At 35.4% G+C, this 21,839-nt stretch overlaps 1 protein-coding gene across 2 annotated transcripts in view; it reads left to right on the forward strand.

The window, feature by feature from the left end:
- Window positions 1-21,526, forward strand: part of brd1a (bromodomain containing 1a) — a 32,549-nt gene extending 11,023 nt beyond the window's left edge. For both annotated transcript variants that reach the window (XM_059654620.1, XM_048554412.2), the window contains exons 3-13: window positions 2,943-3,099; window positions 5,034-5,165; window positions 5,290-5,418; window positions 7,574-7,886; window positions 11,536-11,781; window positions 12,286-12,786; window positions 14,288-14,420; window positions 15,416-15,546; window positions 16,930-17,036; window positions 18,591-18,745; window positions 19,687-21,526. In XM_059654620.1, the coding sequence (XP_059510603.1) occupies window positions 2,943-3,099; window positions 5,034-5,165; window positions 5,290-5,418; window positions 7,574-7,886; window positions 11,536-11,781; window positions 12,286-12,786; window positions 14,288-14,420; window positions 15,416-15,546; window positions 16,930-17,036; window positions 18,591-18,745; window positions 19,687-19,870 (2,188 nt within the window). In that variant the 3' untranslated portion in view covers window positions 19,871-21,526. The remainder of the gene's footprint in view (window positions 1-2,942; window positions 3,100-5,033; window positions 5,166-5,289; window positions 5,419-7,573; window positions 7,887-11,535; window positions 11,782-12,285; window positions 12,787-14,287; window positions 14,421-15,415; window positions 15,547-16,929; window positions 17,037-18,590; window positions 18,746-19,686) is intronic.
- The last annotated feature ends 313 nt before the right edge of the window (window positions 21,527-21,839 follow it).

Consider the following 21,839-nt stretch of genomic DNA (forward strand, 5'->3'; position numbering starts at 1 on the left):
AAGTACTTTACTGTCAGCTAAATTGTTGTCAGTGTTCTAATATAAGAACGGACAGCTGTACACAAGATTCCATAGACAGCAATGGAATAAAGAATAAATGATCTGTTTTAGGTATTGCTTGAATGATAGATGCTAGTTTGTGCTCTGGGAAGAACTCTTTCTAATCTCTGTCAAATAGTGTTGAGACACCTGTTACGTCTGCCGGACAATACAGATGTGTCGTTTTCCTCATCTCATCAGGGTCATGACACTGTCAACAAGAAATAACATTCAACAACTTATTTTCTCTTTTAAGTCCAGTTTGTTACTTTCTAAAAAAAAATTTGTGACCATCTTTTATGCTCATGAAAGAAAAGCTTTACTGAGGATGTTTTGTTCATTTAACTTTAATAGAATTGAGCGCTGAGTGGCCTACTGTATTTATCTCAATGAAATAAATAGATGGGTATTTGTAATGGGCAACAAAATTAGTTGAATGGCAAACACTGAAGCAGTCTTCTTGCCCTACAATACTTAATTAGCAATAATATTTCAAAACTTTTATTGTTCAATATGTGTAAAGAGCATACATAAGATGATAAAAAGTTTAATTAATTTTTTTTAAGGTTTGGTAAGAGTTGCACTATTTTGCTGCAACACAGGAGAAAGTTCCCCTGGATTTCCATGTGTTTTAATAAAACAGTAAATATGGGAAATTCTGTGGCTCTAACAGGACCTTTGGAGAGAGAGAAACTGAATTAATGTTTCTGGTTGAGCAAAAGGACATTGATCTGAAACTTACAAAATATTGATCCTAAATCATAATTATCATCATTTTCTGTTTGCCTTTTGGGTTCTAAAATATTCTGCTTTTGTTTCATGCTTTTATTTATTTGCATTTCTTTAGAAAGAATTTTGCTCATTTTTTTTCACCTGGACACATTTATGTATTTGCAACCCAGTTTTGCAGATGGCATTCATGCTGCCAATACTTCAGCTAAAGGGCCGGGCAAATTATCAGTCAACTTGGCCAATGAGAATATTGTCATGCTGTCTTAAACTGATACACTCCTTTTTTGAATTTCCACATTAATAAAACTACTGCATAAGAATTTTTGATTAGATTTTTCCCTTCAAACCAGAGATTATTAGAACTGATCATAATATCTGTATTGATGCCCTGGTTGAGAAACCACCTCGGCAAAAAGTAGGATTCACACGAAGATTTTTCTTGTGTGTGTGACTAGCCATTTGCAGTGCTACTGTAAAGTGATTGAGTTGTATTTTGGTAGATATGTGGAAGATTAAACTTGCCTTCAGTCATTATGATCCTATTGAACTGGTGCCTCCACCCTCTTGGTCCTGTTTATTTGTCATGACAGCCTTCCAAGTCAGTAACACTCAAATTCCTTATATTTATAACAATGAGTATGCCTTGAGTAGTTAATTTGCTTTAGGTTATTTGGGATATTCTCAGGTGGTTAAAAAATAGATTTATGCAAGTATTACATTTAAATATTGCAAATATTTAATGTTTATACCTAATTTCAAGATCTTTGATATCCACTGGATATGCCTTTTAGCCACTACTGATTTCATCATCAAAATCTGTTTGCTTCTCAATTGAGCAGTTAAAAGTTCAATTGTTGTGTATTTTGACGCCATTTGCCCATCTTAAAAAAAATTAAACAAGAAGGGCTCCTTTGGTCACTGGCTAAATATTTTGGGGTTAGTCTTCTCATTGATATTTTCACAAACTCCAACAGAACAATATGTATACAATAATAACTTGCATTTGTATAATGCTTTCAATGTGGAATATATCAAGATGCTTCATGTGTGTTAAAATGCGAAGCATTGGCCAAATCTTGTTATGGGGAGTTGTGTTGAGGAATAGTTTATGGACAGTAGAATTTCTCACAAATTGCAGTTTTATGTTGTGTGGAATGGAAAGCTAATTTGCAGAGCTTTGGCTTAATCAGGTCTGGAAGGGACAAATACATCAGTAGGGGTTTCAGCAGCAAAGAAGCTAATAAGGAGAAGACTTGATTTTCAAGTGGAAGCAGGCAGACTTTGACAGTGAGAAGATTAGAGGGATTGGAAATTTAACTTGAATAAAGCATTGTAATTGTGGACACTTCTGATTTAGCTTAAGACTCCGCCGCTTAAAGAGCATGAAGTTGATGGCAAGGATATTTGATTTGTTTTGTGGACCGATGTGAATTTCAGTCTTCTGCAGGTTTGACTGTAGAAAAATGATACTTGATGAAGATTGTCAGGTTTTGAGCAGTGAAGTTACTGTGTACTAAATAAAGTGTCATAATAATGTTTAAACTTTAATTGATTTTCTTTGTTGGCATTATTAAATTTAATTTGCTTTTGTAGAACAGCCAGATCTGTGTTGCATTACCGATGAGTACTTTTTCTTTCAACTCTTGAACTTTGATTGCAGTTCCTTCAATTGCATGACCCTGAAAGGGTTAAATATTGTAGACTGTTCCTGATAATAGTAATAAAGCATATTGTAGATTTTGCCTTTTTCTAAAAGGCTGTTTCATGTAAGATGTGCAATGACATTCAAATTATTTTTGAAGTCAACTAATCCTCAAAAGCATCTTTTTACATATCAGTCCCTTATTTCATCTCCAGACTAATTACCATTCATGGTTCTACTTGAACTTTTACACAACAGGTGTTAATTAAACCATAGTGTGTCTTATTTTAGCTAGTGAAAATAAAGATTTGTAGTGTAAAGGACCATTAAATGACTAATATTTCCCTTTTAATTTTAATGAATCCATAAACATTTGTAAAAAAGAGAAGTATTACTTGGAAAGCAAAGCATGAGGTAATATGCTATAACTAAAAATAATTAAAATAGAAGGTAGAGAGAATTTGATGTAATCTAAGATGTCTTAATGATTGTTATAATGTCTGACATTACTATTTTAAAAACTTTGCAGACTAAACAAAATAATGTGTCAGGTGTCAGTGCCACGAAAGAAACAGTTCATACAGAGATTGTATGTTTATTGGACACTCAAGCGACAATCAAGAAATGGTGTACCCCTACTTCGACGTTTACAGTCCCATCTGCAGACTCCAAGAAGTGCACAGCAGGTATTGATTATGCTTTATATTTCATCCCACTATTGAAACTTGCCAAACAAGTTGTTTTGGGAATAATTATGACCACATCTAATTTGAGACGGTAACTGACCTAGGAGGTTGAACGATCTTTTCTGTTTTGATTCACTGGCATAGATCTACCTAGGGTTAAGCTATGAAGATATCTGGTGTTCCAGAATAGGCAGTATTGAAATATGATTTTAAAGGATTTGGTTGCTTTGACATGCTATATTTTGAAGTTAAATTAAATGTCTTTTCTTCTACGATTTTAATTTCTGCCTTAAGGCAAAATATCTCTGTACAAGAAACAAAATTTTAGTGAGAGCTATTATGTGTATTTAAGAATTAAAAGCAGTAGCCAACTACGTACAGACTGTATTCCATCAGAAAAACAGCAAAACAGGTGATGAAATATCTAGAGTCTGAAATAATGAATAGTAAAACCGATTAATTAAAATAGGTACAGCTAAGATCTGAATTACAAGAAGAAAGGAAGGAAAAGGAATTCCAGTGCAGAGAGACAGGAAAGGGGAAAAATAGAAGGAATTAAAGGAAAGGGAAAAGGAAATTCCAAATAAGACAACTTGAGCAGAGAAGGGAGAAAAAATTCTGGTGAGAAAAAAACACTGTGTTCAGCCTATGGGTTGAAGTATTCAAGTTTGCCCATTTAATCCATAAACTTGAGAAAAACAGTGGACGTGGCTTTCATACATTTTGAGTGGTTAACGCTGCAGTTAAATTGGCCCATGCAACAATGGACATTTCCATTACATAACACAGAAAAAAGGGACAATTTAAGTTCATGCCAGTTAATACCAGAGGTGTACAAGCAAAAATTCCATACCGTCAAGAAACAGCCTGAGCAGACATATATGTATTTGAACAGCTTAAGCAGCTTGCTTTTGATCAAGATACAGCCATTTAAAATTGAAGCGACTTATGAAAACCTTGATAAGGTAATTCTACCTTGGGTTTGAAAAAAAAACCGATGCCCTTTCCAGTTTGGACTCAGAGGAGCAGAGGGTTGCATGACTCAGACAAACAGCAATTCTGGTCCCTGAATACGGGTTAAAGTACATAGAAACTCAGGCCAGCTTGGGCTGGGAATCGGCACGGCTCAGAGCAAGAGATACTGACGTGGTAAATAACCCAAAGACCAGCTGGAGCGAAATGGGAAGCCAGTCAGTGAATGTAGAACTGTTTCTGACAGTTGGCACAAGGGATCTCGATGAGGCACTGTTGAGAAATTGGTCAATGTGTTTTCACTGTAGGATGTCTGAGCACACAAGGTTGTTGGTTGGTTTTAATATCTTACAGAAGTGCAAGCTCCAGACATTTTATCAGTAGGATTAAAGGTAGCTGACGTTTGCTCAGCAATGACTGCTGATCAAGATAGTTGTCAGAAGTATGTCAGTATTTCCCATGGCAATTCATACTTACAGACCATAATAGAGGGGAAAGAGTATCCAATTTTCCACTTGAAATTAAATGACATTCCAGCATACTGATGAAAGGGCTCTTGAAGAACTGGCTACAAGGATTGGTATTTTTCCAATACCATTTTTAATTTTTTAGTAATGACCACATTTGGCAGGTGAAGGTAGGATGTGATGGTGTTTTATGTGATGGTGAATTGTGCATCCTAACTATTTAATCTGTAATTCCTGCATTTAAATGACTTTCATACCAAGGCTATGAACAGAGAGTAAGAACTTTACTGGGGCAACATCAAATATGACTGAGTAACTTTTTGTTTCAGAGAAGTATTTGATATTTGGGAAAGAAGGGGAAACCCTCAAAAAATAGTTTGACTTTTCATATGGATCTGCTATCCACTATTGTAACGATATGAATTTTAGCCAGGTAATTTTTCTCTGAATTCTTAATGTCTTTGTCTCCCTCTTCCTTTCCTCCTTTTGGAGAAGAAAACTGATGATGAACAAAAAAACAGTATGAAGGAGCAGCTGAAATACTGGCAGAGGCTACGCCACGACTTAGAAAGGGCACGTTTACTGGTTGAACTTATTCGTAAACGTGAAAAACTAAAACGTGAAGAGGTATTGTTTAGTATTTATTCTGATCAGTTTTATAGGATTGTTTCACCTTAGAGGATGCTTTTGATTTTAACTTTTGTGATTTGACATAACAATAGATGACTTAAATATGTTTAAATGTTGGCAGGTCAAAATCCAACAGATTGCTATGGAGCTCCAGCTGACACCCTTGACCGTTATGCTACGCTCAGTTTTGGAACAGCTGCAGGAAAAGGACACTGCACATATATTTGCTCAGCCAGTGAGTTTGAAAGAGGTATGAATCTCCTTTGTTTTGATTAGAAAAGCCCATTATTTGTTACAGCCACAATCACGTTATTTGCATTTAAGCAGTCAGTATTGCTGTTGATGTGGTTTCTCTCATTTATCCTGAATTGCTACATACTTTTCAGATAGGAGAATGAGATTCCCAGACTTTTTTAGGAGTGTTTCAGGGTGCTATACATCTTACTATACGGAGCCTCTGTGGCCAAGAAATTTGTCTCAGCACCCATCTCCTCCCGTCAGCAGGAAATAGAGCCACCCCCTTACTAATTTCCTTCATGATGATCTCCAGGATGTTCTCTGAAAATTTTGGATCCCTTATCAGCTTCATTCTGGCTATATTTCTTTCACAATCCCTGCTGATGTTATTGTTCGACAGTTCCAATCCCAGGCTGAAATCTGATTTTATCGATCACCTTTTAAAAAATTTCAGTGAAGTAGTTTTAAAAGAAACACAAACATGCAGTGTTACAGATTCAGGTTTAACAATAAACAAAAGCTTATTATAAAAGAAATAAAATAGAATAAACTAAGTTATTTACCTAGTACACAAGTTTAAAAATTTTGAAACATGTGGAATACAATCCTATTAATCCCTAAACCACTCCTTTACAGTTTCACACTAGAGGGAATTTCCTTCCTTTAGCACTGAATTGCTCTGTGGCTTTAATTCCCTATTTTGGGATCCTGATGACCCCTTTCTGGAGCTTTCCCACAACTGAACTAAAACTTACTTCGCTTAAACTTGAGAAAAACAGTGGACGTGGCTTTCATATATTTTGAGTGGTTAACGCAGCAGTTAAATTGGCCCATGCAACAATGGACATTTCCATTACGTAACACAGAAAAAAGGGACAATTTAAGTCCACGCCAGTTAATACCAGAGGTATACAAGCAAAAATTCCATACCGTCAAGATACAGCCTGAGCAGACATATGTATTTGAACAGCTTCAGCAGCTTGCTTTTGGTCAAGATACAGCCGTTTAAAATTGAAGCGACTTACGAAAACCTTGATAAGGTAATTCTACCTCGGGTTTTAAAACAAAAACAGATGCCCTTTCCAGTTTGGACTCGGGTTTTAACCAAGCCCATCTTGACTGGAACCTTTGAAATATCTCTCTTGACTGTTTTTAAAACACAAATACCTGGAAGTTAACAATTGAATCCTGTCAGGTGCACACAATCCATATATCACTTGTTTAAAGTTCAAAAACTCCAAAATAAATCATAATAACACACAAACAAGTTACGCATTTTGCGTCACATTCCCATGAATAGAAACATGCAGTATGAATAAATCTTTAAATCTTGCCACTCTTGCACTCTTCAATCCCAGCCACCACAAGCCTCACTGCACGTACTCATGCACTCTCTCAAGTTATCAAACAAGGTAGTGCTGACCATACCAATCATGCAAAATTCAAGTGCAAGCCTGAAAATCTTTTGTACTACCTGCCATTATCATTGGGTGGACATTGGTTCAACACGTTTTTCACTGTGGCCATTGTGGGTGCAAGTTGAATCTGAATTCTTAATTATATCAATTACTTAGGCAGTCAACAAATTAAAATGTAAGTATAATTTTTATCACTTTCTACACAAAGCAAGAGAAAAATAATTCTCGATACGAATTAATGTTCTGATATTCAGTGAAAAGGAATAGTCCTTCGCAGCATTTGCAGTTTTAATTGCCATTCCTTATTTATATGTTTGTACCTCCAGCTGTAAATACTGTTTTCATTTGGCATGTCGGTTAGTGAGAATTGCTCCCTCAACGGACCCTCACTCAATTCTCTGACCCAAATAAACATCATCAAAACCTTGACTCTGTTCATTCATACTGGTGATGGAAGAGTAGTATCTACTTCCCACAACATTTGCATTAACATAGTTGACAGTGTTAACTTTGTTCTTGAGTGCCCATCTGAATTATCTGCATTCAAGGTAGTAAACTGTTGAGGAGTCCTCCTGGTTCTAATTCTTTTAAAATAACCAGAAATTTCGAGCTTCATGTTTCCTCTGTTTTCCAAAAGCAGTTTTACTTTTACAAAAGAAAATTAAGGTCTTTTGCAATTGGTAAGTATTTGTTTTGGGAGCTTTTATTACAAGGCCATCATTAACAAAAGTTTTTTTTTAATATTTTCAGGTTCCGGACTATTTAGATCATATAACACACCCCATGGACTTCTCCACAATGAGAAAAAGGATAGAAGATCATGGTTATAAAAATCTGGATGAGTTTGAAGCTGATGTTAACCTTATTGTAGATAATTGTATGAAATATAATGCAAAGGACACAATATTTTACCGAGCAGCGGTACGATTGAGAGATCAGGGAGGTGTCATATTAAGACAGGCTCGTCGTGAAGCTGACCGAATAGGTTATGACTCTGAAACATCAATGCACTTGCCTGAACCACCAAAATGTGAAATCACCAAGCCTTTGACATGGGAAGAAGGTACTTTATTTTCATTACTACTTATGGGATACATTGATCTGCAGTTACAATACATTATTTTATTTGAAGAGCCAAAAAAACTTTATCCAACTTCTGTTGAACATGGAATATACAAAATAGATATAGTTCTGTTTACTTTTTTAAAACGCTTAGGCAAAAAGCTCCTGGTTTATGACAGTTAATCCTGTACCCAGGAAAGTCACAGTTTTTTTTCCCTCAGCTGCACTATTTCTTTGTCTGGCAGGGAAGTTGTACTTATGCTCATAACAAGTGAAGTAGATGTAGCTGCTGAAACACATGTCCAGTGATGCCAGTGAAAGGCATGGAACAAATGAATGATTGTAATTGCTGTATCTATAAATTAATGGAGGCCTAGCCTGACAAGAATTGATTAATTGGAAGGCCAGTGTGGTGCTCCTGGTTGGGGAGAGAATCTGGCAGCAAGTGGCACATTTTTAAAGTTACACCTCTCAAAGAGGAACTTTGAGCATAACTTTCTAGTAAAATGAAGGTGATGACTGAATGATAATCTCTCAGATACTGCAACGTGACATACCACCATTCCTTCTCATACTGTAGTCCCAATGGCAAAATGTGAAGTTCTATACTTTGGGTGGAAATTGAATATTACTTAAATTGGGAAAGACTGTGGAAAGCTGCAGCATAGAGGGATTTTTGGGTTGTCAATGTGAATCCAAGTTCAGCCTGTGTTGGTAAGGCAAATGTTGACTGTTATTTCAAAGGGAATAAAGTACAAAAGTAGGGATGTCTTGCAAGAAATAAACAACACATTAACCAGACCACCTGGAATACTGTCTGTATTTTTGGTCCTTTTAGTTAAGGAAACATACTGGTGTTGGAGGCAGTCGAGAGAGCGTTTACTAAGTTGATTCTGGGTAAAGGATGATTTCCTTATCAGAAGATGTTGAGTTATTTAGAATTTTACTCATAGAAGAATAAAGGGAAATCTTATTAAAACATAATAAGATTCTTAGGCACTTGACAGGACAGATGCAGAGAAGTTGTTTTCCATTGTCAGTGTCCAGGACCAGAGCTTATAATCTCAAAGCAAGGAGTTTTCTATTTAAGACATGAGAAACTTGTTCTCTGGATAGTGAATCTGTGGAATTTCTCACTGCAAACTGTTGTCAAGGCTGTGTTGTTAAGTGTATTCAAGGCTGAGCTAACTTTTTTAATAGTAAAGGGATCAAGGGTTAACGAGGCAAGATAGGAATGTGGAGTTTCAGATCAGCCATGATTTAACTGAACGTCAGTGAATTTGATGGGCCTAGTGGTCCACTTCTTCCACATCTTGCGGCAGAAAGCTCAACTTTGTATTTAAGTCTTTGGGCAGACATTATCCTGCGAAGTATGGCTTTTGGTGGGTGGACTTTTAAAGCAAATGCAGCACCACTCAAAATTCAATTTAACTGAGGATTTCTTAGCACAGAGCAGGGCCTTAAGTTTCACACACGCACCTATTTTAACACAGTACCAACTAAAACTGGTATATGTGCAGCAGAAACCCTGCAGAAATGAAAGAGCTCAAATAGCATTTCTTGGTATTTTTCTGAAGTTGCATCACACAACTAGAAAAATAACCAAAAATTCGAGGAACTTGCCTTTCCCTTTGTTTGAAGGGAAGTTGGGAAGTGTTCCTGTTTTTCCAGGCTCTATTAAATATGAGTATTTAATCTTGCACAGTGGGGTGTTAACAACTGATTTTGTTTTCTTTTGAGCATTAAGCTGAAGGTAATAGACATTTGTTTTTATGAACAAGGAGCAGGAGTGTGCTACCATGGCTACATGAAACTACGCAGCCATTTATTAAGATCATGGCTGATCTGATTTAAACCTCCAATTCACATTCCTGCCACTGATGATCTTTCACCCCGTGCTTGCCAAGCATCCAATAATGACTGGATGTCTTAGGGTCTTTGATCCTCTACAGTGGGGAAACAGGCCCTTCAGCCCAACAAGTCCACACCGACCCTCAGAACATTCCCCCCCCCCCCCCCCCCCCCCCCTGAAAATAACCCACCTAATCTACATATCCTTGAACGCTATTGGCAATTTTAACATGGCCAATCTACCTAACCTGCACATCTTTGGACTATGGGAGGAAACCAGAGCACCCAGAGGAAACCCATGTAGACACAGGGAGATTGTGCAAACTCCACACAGACAGTTGTCCAAGGGTGGAATCGAACCTGGGCCCCTGGCGTTGAGGCAGCAATGCTAACCACTGAGCTACCGTGCCACTGGTTCTATTGGCAGAAGGCTGGCTACCAGTTGATGCAGATTTAAGGGAATTTGTAAAAGAAACACATGCAACAGAAGGTATTTTTTCAGATGTGCAAGTAGCAATCTGGAATGCATGGCCTGAAGGGTGTCAGAAACAAATGTGACTTTCAAGAAGAAATTGCTTGAAAACCCGAAGGGGAAAAATTATAGGACCATAGGTAAGGAACATTGGAGTGAAATTGGTTGGATAACCACACCAAAGGTGCAATCTCTGTGCTGTTTTGTTAAACCAATTATTTCAGTAAGCCTGAACTAAAAGTGTTGGTAAGCAATTTCAAGATACGATATGGTAATTTGTACTCTTGTCCATTATTTCAAATAATTAACAAGTATGCATAATAATTCTGTTTGGGTAGCATCTTGTCTGTATTGAAGGGTTGCTCCACCCCCAGTTAGTTGTTATTAAGAATCATAAAACCCACATGCTAATGTGTTAATTCACAAAAGCAGAGACATTTTTGTTCTTTGTGTTGTCCTGACGAAAGTTGAAGTCTGTAGAATTATAATCCAAATCCCAACACAAGGAATCCAAAATTGCCCTATTTGTTTAGAACTTTAAGATTGATGTATTGATACTGGCCTTCTGCCAAATTCATGGAGTGGAGTTGCTACTTTGGTTGAAATTGAGAAATTATGCTCAGAATCTACATGAAATTACACTAGTTATATTGTAATGTGAGTTTTCACGAAACTATTTTCATTAGCACAAGTCTGTAATTTTCCATTGATCGCAGAAAGCTGGGAATGTAATAAAGTATTTTTTCTACCTCCTCCATTAAAATATACTTCCAGATGTATTTAAGTGTGATAACCTGATGCAGTTTTGTACCCTGAAATGGATTAATCAGTAGATGTTGATGGTGTTAATCAAAATGGTCCAGTCCTTCACCTTTTAAAATCCTTTTCAAGTGATTTTTTAAAAAAAATGAACAGTTTAATAATTTCATTGGTCTACATTATACATTTTCTGGTAAATTAAATATTTTGTTGCATGCACCTGCTACTGCCTGTGCATCGAAGAACAAAGTGGATGCAATTTTAAAGTGTCTACCAAAGCCAACAGAATCTGAATTTTCTGAGAGGCTGGTGACCTGTTTTGTAGGTGGGACCTAATTTGGACAAGCTGTGTATTCAAGGAATTAGGGGAAAAGTTGCAGAAGCCATGAATTTTTGGTTTTTCTGAGCACAACTCAATTTCAACTCATTCAATTAATTACTCCGGACTCTGGGCACAAAATAAAGTAGAGGTGAAATTTTGTATGTAATGGAGGTTACTGTAGCAGTGACTATAAGAAACCTTTTGACTTCAAAATAGTTTGTTAATTGATTATTTGTTTCCTTGTAGTGGATAGATTATTAGTACCTGCAAATAGAGAGCATATGTCTTTGGAAGTGCAGCTCAAGGAATTGCTGGACAAGCTGGACATGACATGTGCAATGAAATCCTGTGGAGCCAGATGTAGACGTGCCAAGTTATTGCGAAAGGAAATTAATAACATCCGCTTAAAGTTAAGCCAGCAGAAAACTCAGAGTGAATGTATGCAGACTGAAAACAGCATAGTTGAAGATGGGTCAAAATCAGAACAAGATGGTGAGTTATAACATGACTATCATTGAATGCAATAACCCTCTTGTTGGGGCGGTGTAATTGTTCAAGCCATCATGTGCATAAAGTGAAACATTATTGTATGGGTTAGGAAAGATCACCAATATAACCATTAGGAGAACTGTTCATAGTTTACCTTACGAAAATGATCGGCAAGCAATCACTTGAGTACTGAAAAAAAGTACCCATGAATGCACCGAAATTCGACATCTTTCTATTCTAGAGTAGTCTTAGTTGGATTTAGGTATTTCAAATCTGAGGTAAATTAACCACAGATTAATACCGAATTAAATAACATCAAGCTAGGTTTGCTTGAGTTGCCTTTTCTATAATTATCTTGTGAAGATATTGTTTTACATATGAATGCTTTTTAATCAAAAAAGCCTGATGCAGGTTTTGTCTTGCTGAAAAGTAGAGGGAGTTAGTACTGTTAAACAACATGAGCTGTTATTGTAAAGGTTTTGTAAATTATTGTATGTACTGTTTCAGGTGATTCAAAGTCTTCAGTGCCACCTACTCTTGAGCCATCTGATTCTTTGCCTCTTCTGCCGTCTTCAGAAACTCCATCTGAACCACCTACCCTGAAACCAATAGAACCTAGCATTGACCAGAGTAGATTACACAAAAGAGTAAAGTTTGACAGTGAAGTGAATAGCACTTCTCTACACAATGTGACAATGAATGGACATTCTACAGATGATCTAAGTAACGATGACATCAATAACTCAAAAACTGCTGTAGTTGAATCATCAGTTGATACTAGTAGGCATACTTCTGTTCTATTCCGAAAACCCCAAAGTGTGAATCCACAAAAACAAGCAAAAAATACAGACACTCAACCACTTCAAGGGCAGCTGGGATCAAAAACCTTCTTATCTGTGGTAATTCCAAGGCTAGAGACACTGTTACAGCCAAGGAAGAGGTCACGTAGCTTGTGTGGTGACTCGGAAGGAGATGGTGAAAAATTGCCTCTCGAAAGACCTGACCTAGGTAAATATCTGGAAGTCTTTTAAGAATTCACGCTATTTGAAAATATCAAATTTGAAATGATATAAAGCTAAGGCAAGAAGCATTTTATGACGTTACAGTATGTGTGTCTATATATTATACCTATGTCCATATATGCCACACTTACATAAAAAAGTTGTTTATAGGGAAAGCAGCCTTTTGTCTTTGAAAAATATCTCTAAACCCCCTAAGGATTAGCAGTTTATATGTTTTGGCCAGTAACATGCAAAGAGTTCAACAAACATTTCTACCTGCTGTTTTTCAAACTGTATCTCGGTCTAATACATATGCAAAATATTATACATGCTGGAAATCTGAACTAGAAACACAATGTTGGAATTAGCAGGTCATCCTACATCTTTGGAGATAGAGTAAAAGTTTGAGGTCACTGACCTTTCTAGCTTTTCATCAATTTGAACCATCAACTCTTTACTTCTCTCCACTGTTGTTGCATGCAATTTTTCAGTATTTGCTAAATTCTGTCAATTCCCTTTTTTTAGGGTGGGGAGGGAAAAAACTCATGTTCTCCTTGAATTCCATGTATACTGTCTACATCTGCAGCATATTACCTCGTTCTGTGTGTTATATATCATGTTTATAAAGTAGACTTGCAGTATGAAATAGTTACTGTAAGTAACCTCAAAGATGCTGTTTGAAAATTAGTATACACTGAATTTAATATCTAAATTATGTATTAATTTTGTAAAATATGTGCGACACTGTCAGTGCTAGACTGTTGGCTAGTATGTGTAAGTACGGGGCAATTCCAGTCTCACTCAGCGACCGCACTAGAACAGAGGCCAGAATCTGTCCTAAATTGCTGCTTTCTGAATTTCTCAAACATCTTTGAATGTTCTTCAAGGTCCAATTTAGTTTTGATGAGCCACCCATATTGTTGCTACATTGTAGTAATACTTTTGCAGACTGTACATTAATAGTTCAGCATCAATATTGTGCATATTAACATGGGTTAACTTGAATTCTATTACTTCCCTTCGTCAAGCTCAATAATTTGAAATTTTCTACAACTGTATTTTTTTTGTCTGCCTAATTTTCTTGATTTGCCGAACCTTTTTCAGTTGATAATTGGTATTGATTGCACTACTATTGATTGAATTGATAAATCAATTCATTTGAAAAAATCAAAGCTTTTCAAATCTGAAGTAAACATGTAAATCATGTAACAAATCATGTAAAGAAATTGGATGGATTGACATGTGGGAATAATAGAAATAATTATTGTGCACAAGAACAGAATAAGGTTATTAACAAGATCAATCCTGGATGAATCAATAAACATTTTCTAATGTGTCACCTGGAAACCAAATTTTTGATCAATGATCCAGATTTCTTTATCAAATTAATTTGCCAGATTTCTGGGTCTCTTGTTGATGAATCAAAATTTCAGTATAGTGATTGAAAATTTTAAGGTATTGAACTAAATATTTTAACTTCATGTGTAACTACATTTTTATTTTTCTAGCATTATCTAATGGATATGGTAATGAAGAGAAACCTGAAACTCCACAAACCAATGCAATTGATCATCAGCGTCGTCGTTGTGCTTCTGAATCAAGTATTTGCACCAGTGTCAGTGTGGTGTCCAACCATACAAGGTAAGCATATTACTAGATAATTAAAAAAGCATTTTATACAGTTCATGAATGATAGAATTATTTGTTCAATGCTGAGGTTTCAGTAAAATGTATTTTATTTGATGTAAGCTAATTTAATCTGTTGTTAAATTGGATATTTCACATTGCATTCATTAATGTTTTTGCTCGCAGGATGGTATAAATTTATGGGCAAATCTTCCAAAGAATCAGGATTTAAAAAACAATTACACTTTATGCCAGCTCTTGAGCAAATATACCATCAATTGTAACATGGAGGCCTGGAAGTCTGATGTGATGTTCTATGTAGGACTGAGGGAGTGATGAATTATTTTAATAACTGGAAGAGAAAAGTAGAATAGTAACAATAAAAACCCAAGTTTTTGGATTTTAAAAATTGCGACAATTGTCTGAGCACAATTTAGGGCCATTACTGTAGCGTCTGGATTGGGAAAAATCAATTTAAAAAAAAAAAGACTCAAATACATTTGAAGAATGAATTGATTGGCAATACAAGCAACGTGCACTCTCCCTGAATACAGCAGTGGGATTATCAGCCTTGATTTTTGCGCTCAAGCGCTGGATTAAGGCTTGAATTCATAGCTTTCCGACTCCAGCAAGAATGCTTAACTGATCTTGTATTGCAATAATTTAAAGTCAAAATGCTGCAGATGCTGAAGGTCTGAAATAAAAACAGATCTGGCAGCAGCTGTGGAGAGAAACTGTTAATATTATGTTAAAAATGACTTCTTCAGAACCTATATTATCTTGAAATTAATCACGATTGTCAATAGTGTTAATTTAAATGTAGGTATCTTTAAAATTTTGATACTCTATTTATTGGCGTTCTTTTTCTTGTTGACTCCCCAGTTTTTTAATTATGTTTCATTAGTATTTACTGATTTCAGAAACAGAAGCATTTAAAAAAATTACACCTTTTCTCAATGTTATTTCAAACTCTAGCATATTTGCAAATTGTCGTTCTCCTTCTTTGTTAGCACAATAAGCCTTCCAAAGTGTGGCAAAGGGAAGCCAGCATTAGCACGAAGAAATCCCTTGGAACACAGAAATGAGTTGATTGCTTGTATTGAAAATGGTAACTTTGCCAAAGCAGCCAGAATTGCAGCAGGTAATGGTCTAGAGCTATGCTAAGACCTTTTTCAAACTCAAATTAATTAAACTGTGATATGATTGTTCATGATTTCGTGCATGTGTTCTGTATGTTGGTAATATCAGGAAAATGTAAAAATGCTGGTTTGTGTATATATCTCAAAATATTGAATAAATTATTAATGAATGCTGACTTTGGATAGATTGAAATTACTAAAAGCGAAAATGTTTGTTTACTAAGTTTTTCAAAAAAGATATTGTTAAGAAATGAGTAATGAGTCCTTAAATTGGTTATTAAAAATCGATTTCTGCATTAGTACTTTAACTTTGCTTGGTTTGTTATTGGTAACTGCTAATTGACTTGAAATTAGTTAGTGTTAAGAAATGAGTACTTGTCACTTAAGATTTTCAGGCATCAAAAATAATTTTTGGTCACGTCTGATCAGCTAGTTTTTTTACTTTTTTGGGCAGACAAATATTACATGGTTTTTGACTGCCTACTGTCTGGAAGTTGACCCATCCTTACAAAATAGATGGTGTAAATCAAAGAATGAAACAAAATAGACACATTTGGGCCCCTCAGTGTAGCCTAACAAGTATCTCCAATTATCTGGATGAGAAAATCAAGAGAAGTATTGTTAATTACAATTTGCAAAGGTGCATGTTGGCCTTTTTAATGCAAACTTGCATTGGGTGAAGCTCAGGAATAGAGAAGTCATTTTACCAGACTTCGGTGAGTCAATACCTTGGAATATTCTCTGCACATTTGGTCTCCATATTTAAAGAAGGATCTGCTTGAATTGGGTGCACCAGAGCAAAGGTTCTCTGGACTGCTTACTGCGATGAGACAGTTATCTTGTGATGAGAGACTGAGTAACCTGGACCTGTATTTGCTGGCGTTTTGAAGAATGAGGAGTGACTTCATTGAAACATGCATATGATGGAGCTTATTAGAGTATACGCTAAGAGGTTGTTTCCATTGGCTAGGAATAGGCACAGATTCCGGGTAAGTAGATGATCATTTAGGACTAAGATCATTCAAACGGCAGTAACCTTTAGCAGCATCTATTTGAGGCTGAGATAGATGCACTTCGGTGTCTGAGAGTCAAGGGATGTGGAGAGCAGCATTTAAGTGGAGTTCAAGGCAAGACCTGCCATAATTATCATGAATCATAGAGCAGACTCTAATTTTCCCCCATGGTAATTATTTCTTTTGTTTAAGCTCTGTTTCTGTAATTTCCTGAGTCTAGTGAAATAATTGGTTTTTACTTAAATGTACCCAGTAGCCAACATATGAGCTACTTGGTTCTTTGTCAAACCCTATCTGACAGTTGCAGAAGCAATTTTTTGTTGCTAATGAAGAAATACATGGTTTTGACTATTGCTGAACTTCCTTTTCCAGAGGTTGGCCAAAATAGTATGTGGACTTCCACAGATTCCAGTTCTGCCTTGGAGCCCCTAAAGTTGATTTGGGCAAAGTGTAGTGGTTATCCATCATATCCAGCATTGGTGAGTAAAAACCTCATGGTAGAAATTGTGATTGTGATGGAGATGTCGAAATAAATCTGAATTTTTACTTCAGAAATCTCATTATAGTCTTCTATGTAATGGATTCCAATGTATTAAGTCAGAGTGGTGGAATTTAGGTTCATGGTAGTTATCTCCCTGACACCACACCGTGCAACTTCATATGTCAAACACAAAAACAGCTTGGAAAGGAGGCTTGCTGAATTGATTTGCACCTCATATTTGGTAGTTGTGGAACATTAAGGTTTGGCAATATATTCTTTGTTCACCCTTTCAGGTGAACACGTGGCCAATAAAAGCCATTGGGGGTGGATGGGGAACGAAAACACTTTTTAATGCAAAATTCATGCTTTGATATAGTGGTATGAATTTATCGAAAACTTTTAAGCTACAAGTATTAGTGGCATGTTTTTAAAATAATACATAAGGTAATGATAAACGTGCATTAATCCCAGTTGAAACATTTAGTCTATAATGTATAGTTTAGAATTATACAGATCATATTTAGGAAGTCACTGTGTACTAGCAGTCTAAAGAAGATGGTAGTATAATGATAATGTTAATTGCTTGGATTAATGTTTCAGGGTCGCAAGTTCAAGTTCCCTTATGTTAATTCAATTAATCAATAAATTTTGAATAAAACTGCATGCTCAGTAATTGTGAATCCATCAAGGTATTGTAGAATACAGTAGAATCTGCTTCACCATTGTCTTTTTTTTTCAAGAATAAGATTGTCTGCTTTCCTTGCCTGATCTAGCATGCACATAGCTTTGTCCAATGGTTTAGCATGCCACTCAGCAAGTGTGATTAGGAATGGGCAGTAAATTTGGCTTGCCAGTGATACTCCTATCCTCAATCTGAGGTTTCTTTTTAATTTAAACGCTTAGATTATTAAATATCAGTTTATCAAAAGGGCATTAACTGCTGTAGGACCGACTTTCGTGGCTTTATAACATAGAAGTTTTACTGTTGTTTTATATATAAAGTTGCTGTTTTAGTGTTCACAAAGATGTTTTCGCTGACCACATTTTAGGAAGACATTTAGAACTATCAGGCATTCTGAGATATTCAAAGTTTAAAAAAAACATACAAAAGTGGACTGAATTGGAGGTTCTGTGTATTTTTAAATTGAACTCTGTGAACTGTGTATGCATGGAGGTTCCAAAGTTTTTCTTTTAGATATTTTGATTTGCTAGCCAAGTGGAGTACATAATGATGCTGAGAAAACCAACTTCTAAAAATCTGTTCTGAAATTCCAACTATCAATCTCTGAATTTACTATCAATGCTTATTATAGTTGCAATATTGCAATATTGAAAGGACCAGATTTAAACTTTTATTTTAAAGCAGTTTTAGATTTTTTTTTACAATGATAATATGATCATCTTCCTGCTTTTGTGCTAGGGTTAAAATTCCATGTGCTTTACCTTAATAAACATGAAAGACTAGCTTATAATATGGATTCATTGTATTGAAAATGGTTTTGTATTGTTTCAAAAATTTGAAAGAAGTAACATTTTTGCCTTTTTTAATTAGATAATTGACCCAAAGATGTCTCGAAGTGGTTTTCGCCACAATGGAGTGCCTATACCTGTGCCCCCTCTAGATGTACTTAAAGTGGGAGAGCAAATGCAGCGGAGAGCTGGAGAGAAGCTTTACCTCGTTTTGTTCTTTGACAACAAACGAAGCTGGTAAGTGCACAGTCCTGTGGGAATCTTGAATTAAGACTTGAACTTTAGTATTGCCTGTAATACAGACTTACTTTGATTAAATATCAAGGATGAAGTTAAAAGTGCTTGTTTGAATAAGTGTTAATTTTCAGCCATATTAAAGGGGTACCACAACATTGTCTCCACAGCTTAACTTCATTCCATCTTTCACTGTTATGAAATGTTTTTTGTTTTATGAGTAACCATTATGTAAATTTTTTCCACTACTTGCACGTGTTCAAACTATAGTAGACTTTTGAGTGCTTGTCTTTCAACACAACCTGCAGCAGTTCAATGAGGTTCTGCCACTTTTGAGGGCAATTAGGAAATGAACAATAAATAGTGGCCTAGCCAGTAATGACCACATTCAATAAGCAACTTTCTTTAAAATCCTCTAATGATATGAAAAGAAAGTGATTGCATTGTGACACCTCAAAATTACATAAATCTGTTATTGTTTATTGCTCTGCATATAAATCCACTTTTGAACGCTCTGTTCATTCCTTAATTTGCATTTTGATAGTTGCTATACAATGCTACTATTTTTAACCTAAAGAAAAACTTTTAAAGGTGTTTAAGCTCCCATTTGCTCAGTTTTTTTTTTCTTGTAAGAACTGTCAACTTTATGCTCACGTTTAACTCCATCAGAAAGCCACCTAACACTAGCCAGGCACCCACATGTAGGTCTGAGTTTGTAGTTCTTTAGAAATTAACTGAACTTGCATCGCTTTTTCTTCCAACTAACATTGTGTATGAAAATCTGTATTAACAAGTTTCAATCCATTTGAATATATTTTCTAACCATTGTTACCCTAAGTCATTCAACTGTGACATTATAGCATTACATATCTATTTCTTAACCAACTGAAATGACTTTGTTTAAAAAAGTCTCTTTTTCAAATAATGTACAATTGTTTTCACAGGCAGTGGCTTCCAAAGTCCAAAGTGGTTCCACTTGGTATTGATGAAACCATAGACAAAATAAAAATGATGGAAGGTCGAACTTCTTCCATTCGGAAATCTGTTCGCATTGCTTTTGATCGTGCAATGCTGCACCGAAGCAGAGTCCAAGGTGAACAAACCAGTGACTTTAGTGACATTGATTGAAATTGTTAAGCATGGGACATCAACTCTTCTGGCTTACAGTTTTAAAAACTAAGAAAGCTTTACAGAACCATTTCTCAGTTCTTAAAGAATGTACTTTCCACTGTTGTCTCAATCATTGTTCCAGTAGTTGTGCTTAGAGAAATTATAGCACCTGCTGATTCACTGCCAGCTGTAATTATGTTTTTCATACATCATTATCTTTCTTGTAAACATCCAAACTTTCCACTATATAATTTTTTGACAGGAATAACTTGTTCATAGTGTTTATAGGTCACAGGAGAAAGCTGTAAATACTTGTACATTACTGCACACCGTAAATTATTCTGTTAGTCAAAATTGGTTCCTATCTGTTTCTGGTACTTTTTTTATATAATCTGAATGTTCTGTAACTTATTAAATAAACAGAAAAAGCTGTTGATGTAACAAAGTGCCATGCAGCAGGTAATTTTGGTGCAAAATATGCTGAAAAAGTTAAGTCAAAATCAAGGTAACTTTAAATGGTGTGCAATAGAGCAGTAAAATGAGCTTGATATTTCTTACCGAACAAAACCTTAATTCTCAAGTTTATCATTTTAATTTGGGTTGTGTTTCATAATATTAAAAATCAAGCACATGCTTGTTTATTAGTATAAAGTTTCCCTCCAGTATACATCTATCACTTTGAGTTTTAACCAAATGCTCAAACAGAACAGCAATTTTGAACTGGTGCTAATTATAATGGAAATGTCATCCAAAGCATGTGATCAGCCTATAGGCATCCCCACATTACCCAAAAAGCATACTAGATTTTCCTTTTGTTTCTTTAATCTTCTACATTACACTAGCAAAAGCCATGCTATGCTATATCACATCTGCTTATTTTAAAGATGCAAAAGAGAATATAGATACCTTACATTCAAATACTTCCCTCTGGATAGATAATTTAAATAATGAGTCTATGAAAAATTGACAAGTTTTTAATACACTGTCACTTTTTTCCTTGCTCATTTCTGCTGAAAATTTTGTCTCGAACTTGCTTCCTTAGTGCAATATTAAATGAATGCCATGCCTTCTGTATCGCTGCTTTAAGTTTAGTTCAATTCATGGTGCTGAATAAATCATTTACCAAATTGTAGCATTATCTTTTAAACAGCATTTCAAGTAATATTTCTAAAATACTTTTGAGGTATGTTGAAAGGGAAACTGGTGTGCAGATTGATATTTATGAAATGCAGCTTTGTTTTAAATTACACACACAAAGTTGGCATTTAAAGCCCAGAATACCTGATTTGCTGGAGTGCTTGTTGTACTAAGTGGTTTTGTAGCCTGTGTATAATTGTATATGAATTCACTTCAAACAAACTTGTAACTTTTTTTTACTTTGGGAGGAGTATTTTAATATTACATTTCTTTTTTGCTGTGATTTAATATGGGACCTGTACACAATTTTTTAAAAAAGAATTTGTGCCTGCATTTGTGTTTTTTTTAATTTATTGTAGAAAGTGTACAGATTTGCTTTGTAGTAACTTTTATAAGCAGCTGACCTGGTTTGAAACTGAAATTTGTAAAATGCTTTAACTATAGAACAAATGTTGGTTGACTTCAGGCACATCAGTTTAAAACTGTACCTTGGGAAAGAATAAATGTGATGCAATTGTTTGTTGCATATTCCCTAAATATTAGTTGAATTTTTTTCTGTACTCGGTAGTTGGTTGAGTTATTGTAAAGTTCTGCGAACAATGGGGAAGGTGGATAGCTGGAACATTATTGTCCTGATTTTATATGATGTTTGTTAATTGATTTATATATTCATTTTTGATTGATACCATTGAATATAGAGTAGGACAGGCTAATGTGTTTGTTTTTTAATTTTATGATTTAAAAATAAAAATGCATTTAGATTTTGTGAACCATAAGATAATCCCTAGTTACTAGACATAAATTAATGTTTGGCTGACTATTTTAGGACTTGCTAAATGAAGACCACAGG

Source organism: Stegostoma tigrinum, chromosome 25 (genome assembly GCF_030684315.1).
Source record: "Stegostoma tigrinum isolate sSteTig4 chromosome 25, sSteTig4.hap1, whole genome shotgun sequence".
NCBI classification, from domain to species: Eukaryota; Metazoa; Chordata; class Chondrichthyes; order Orectolobiformes; family Stegostomatidae; genus Stegostoma; species Stegostoma tigrinum.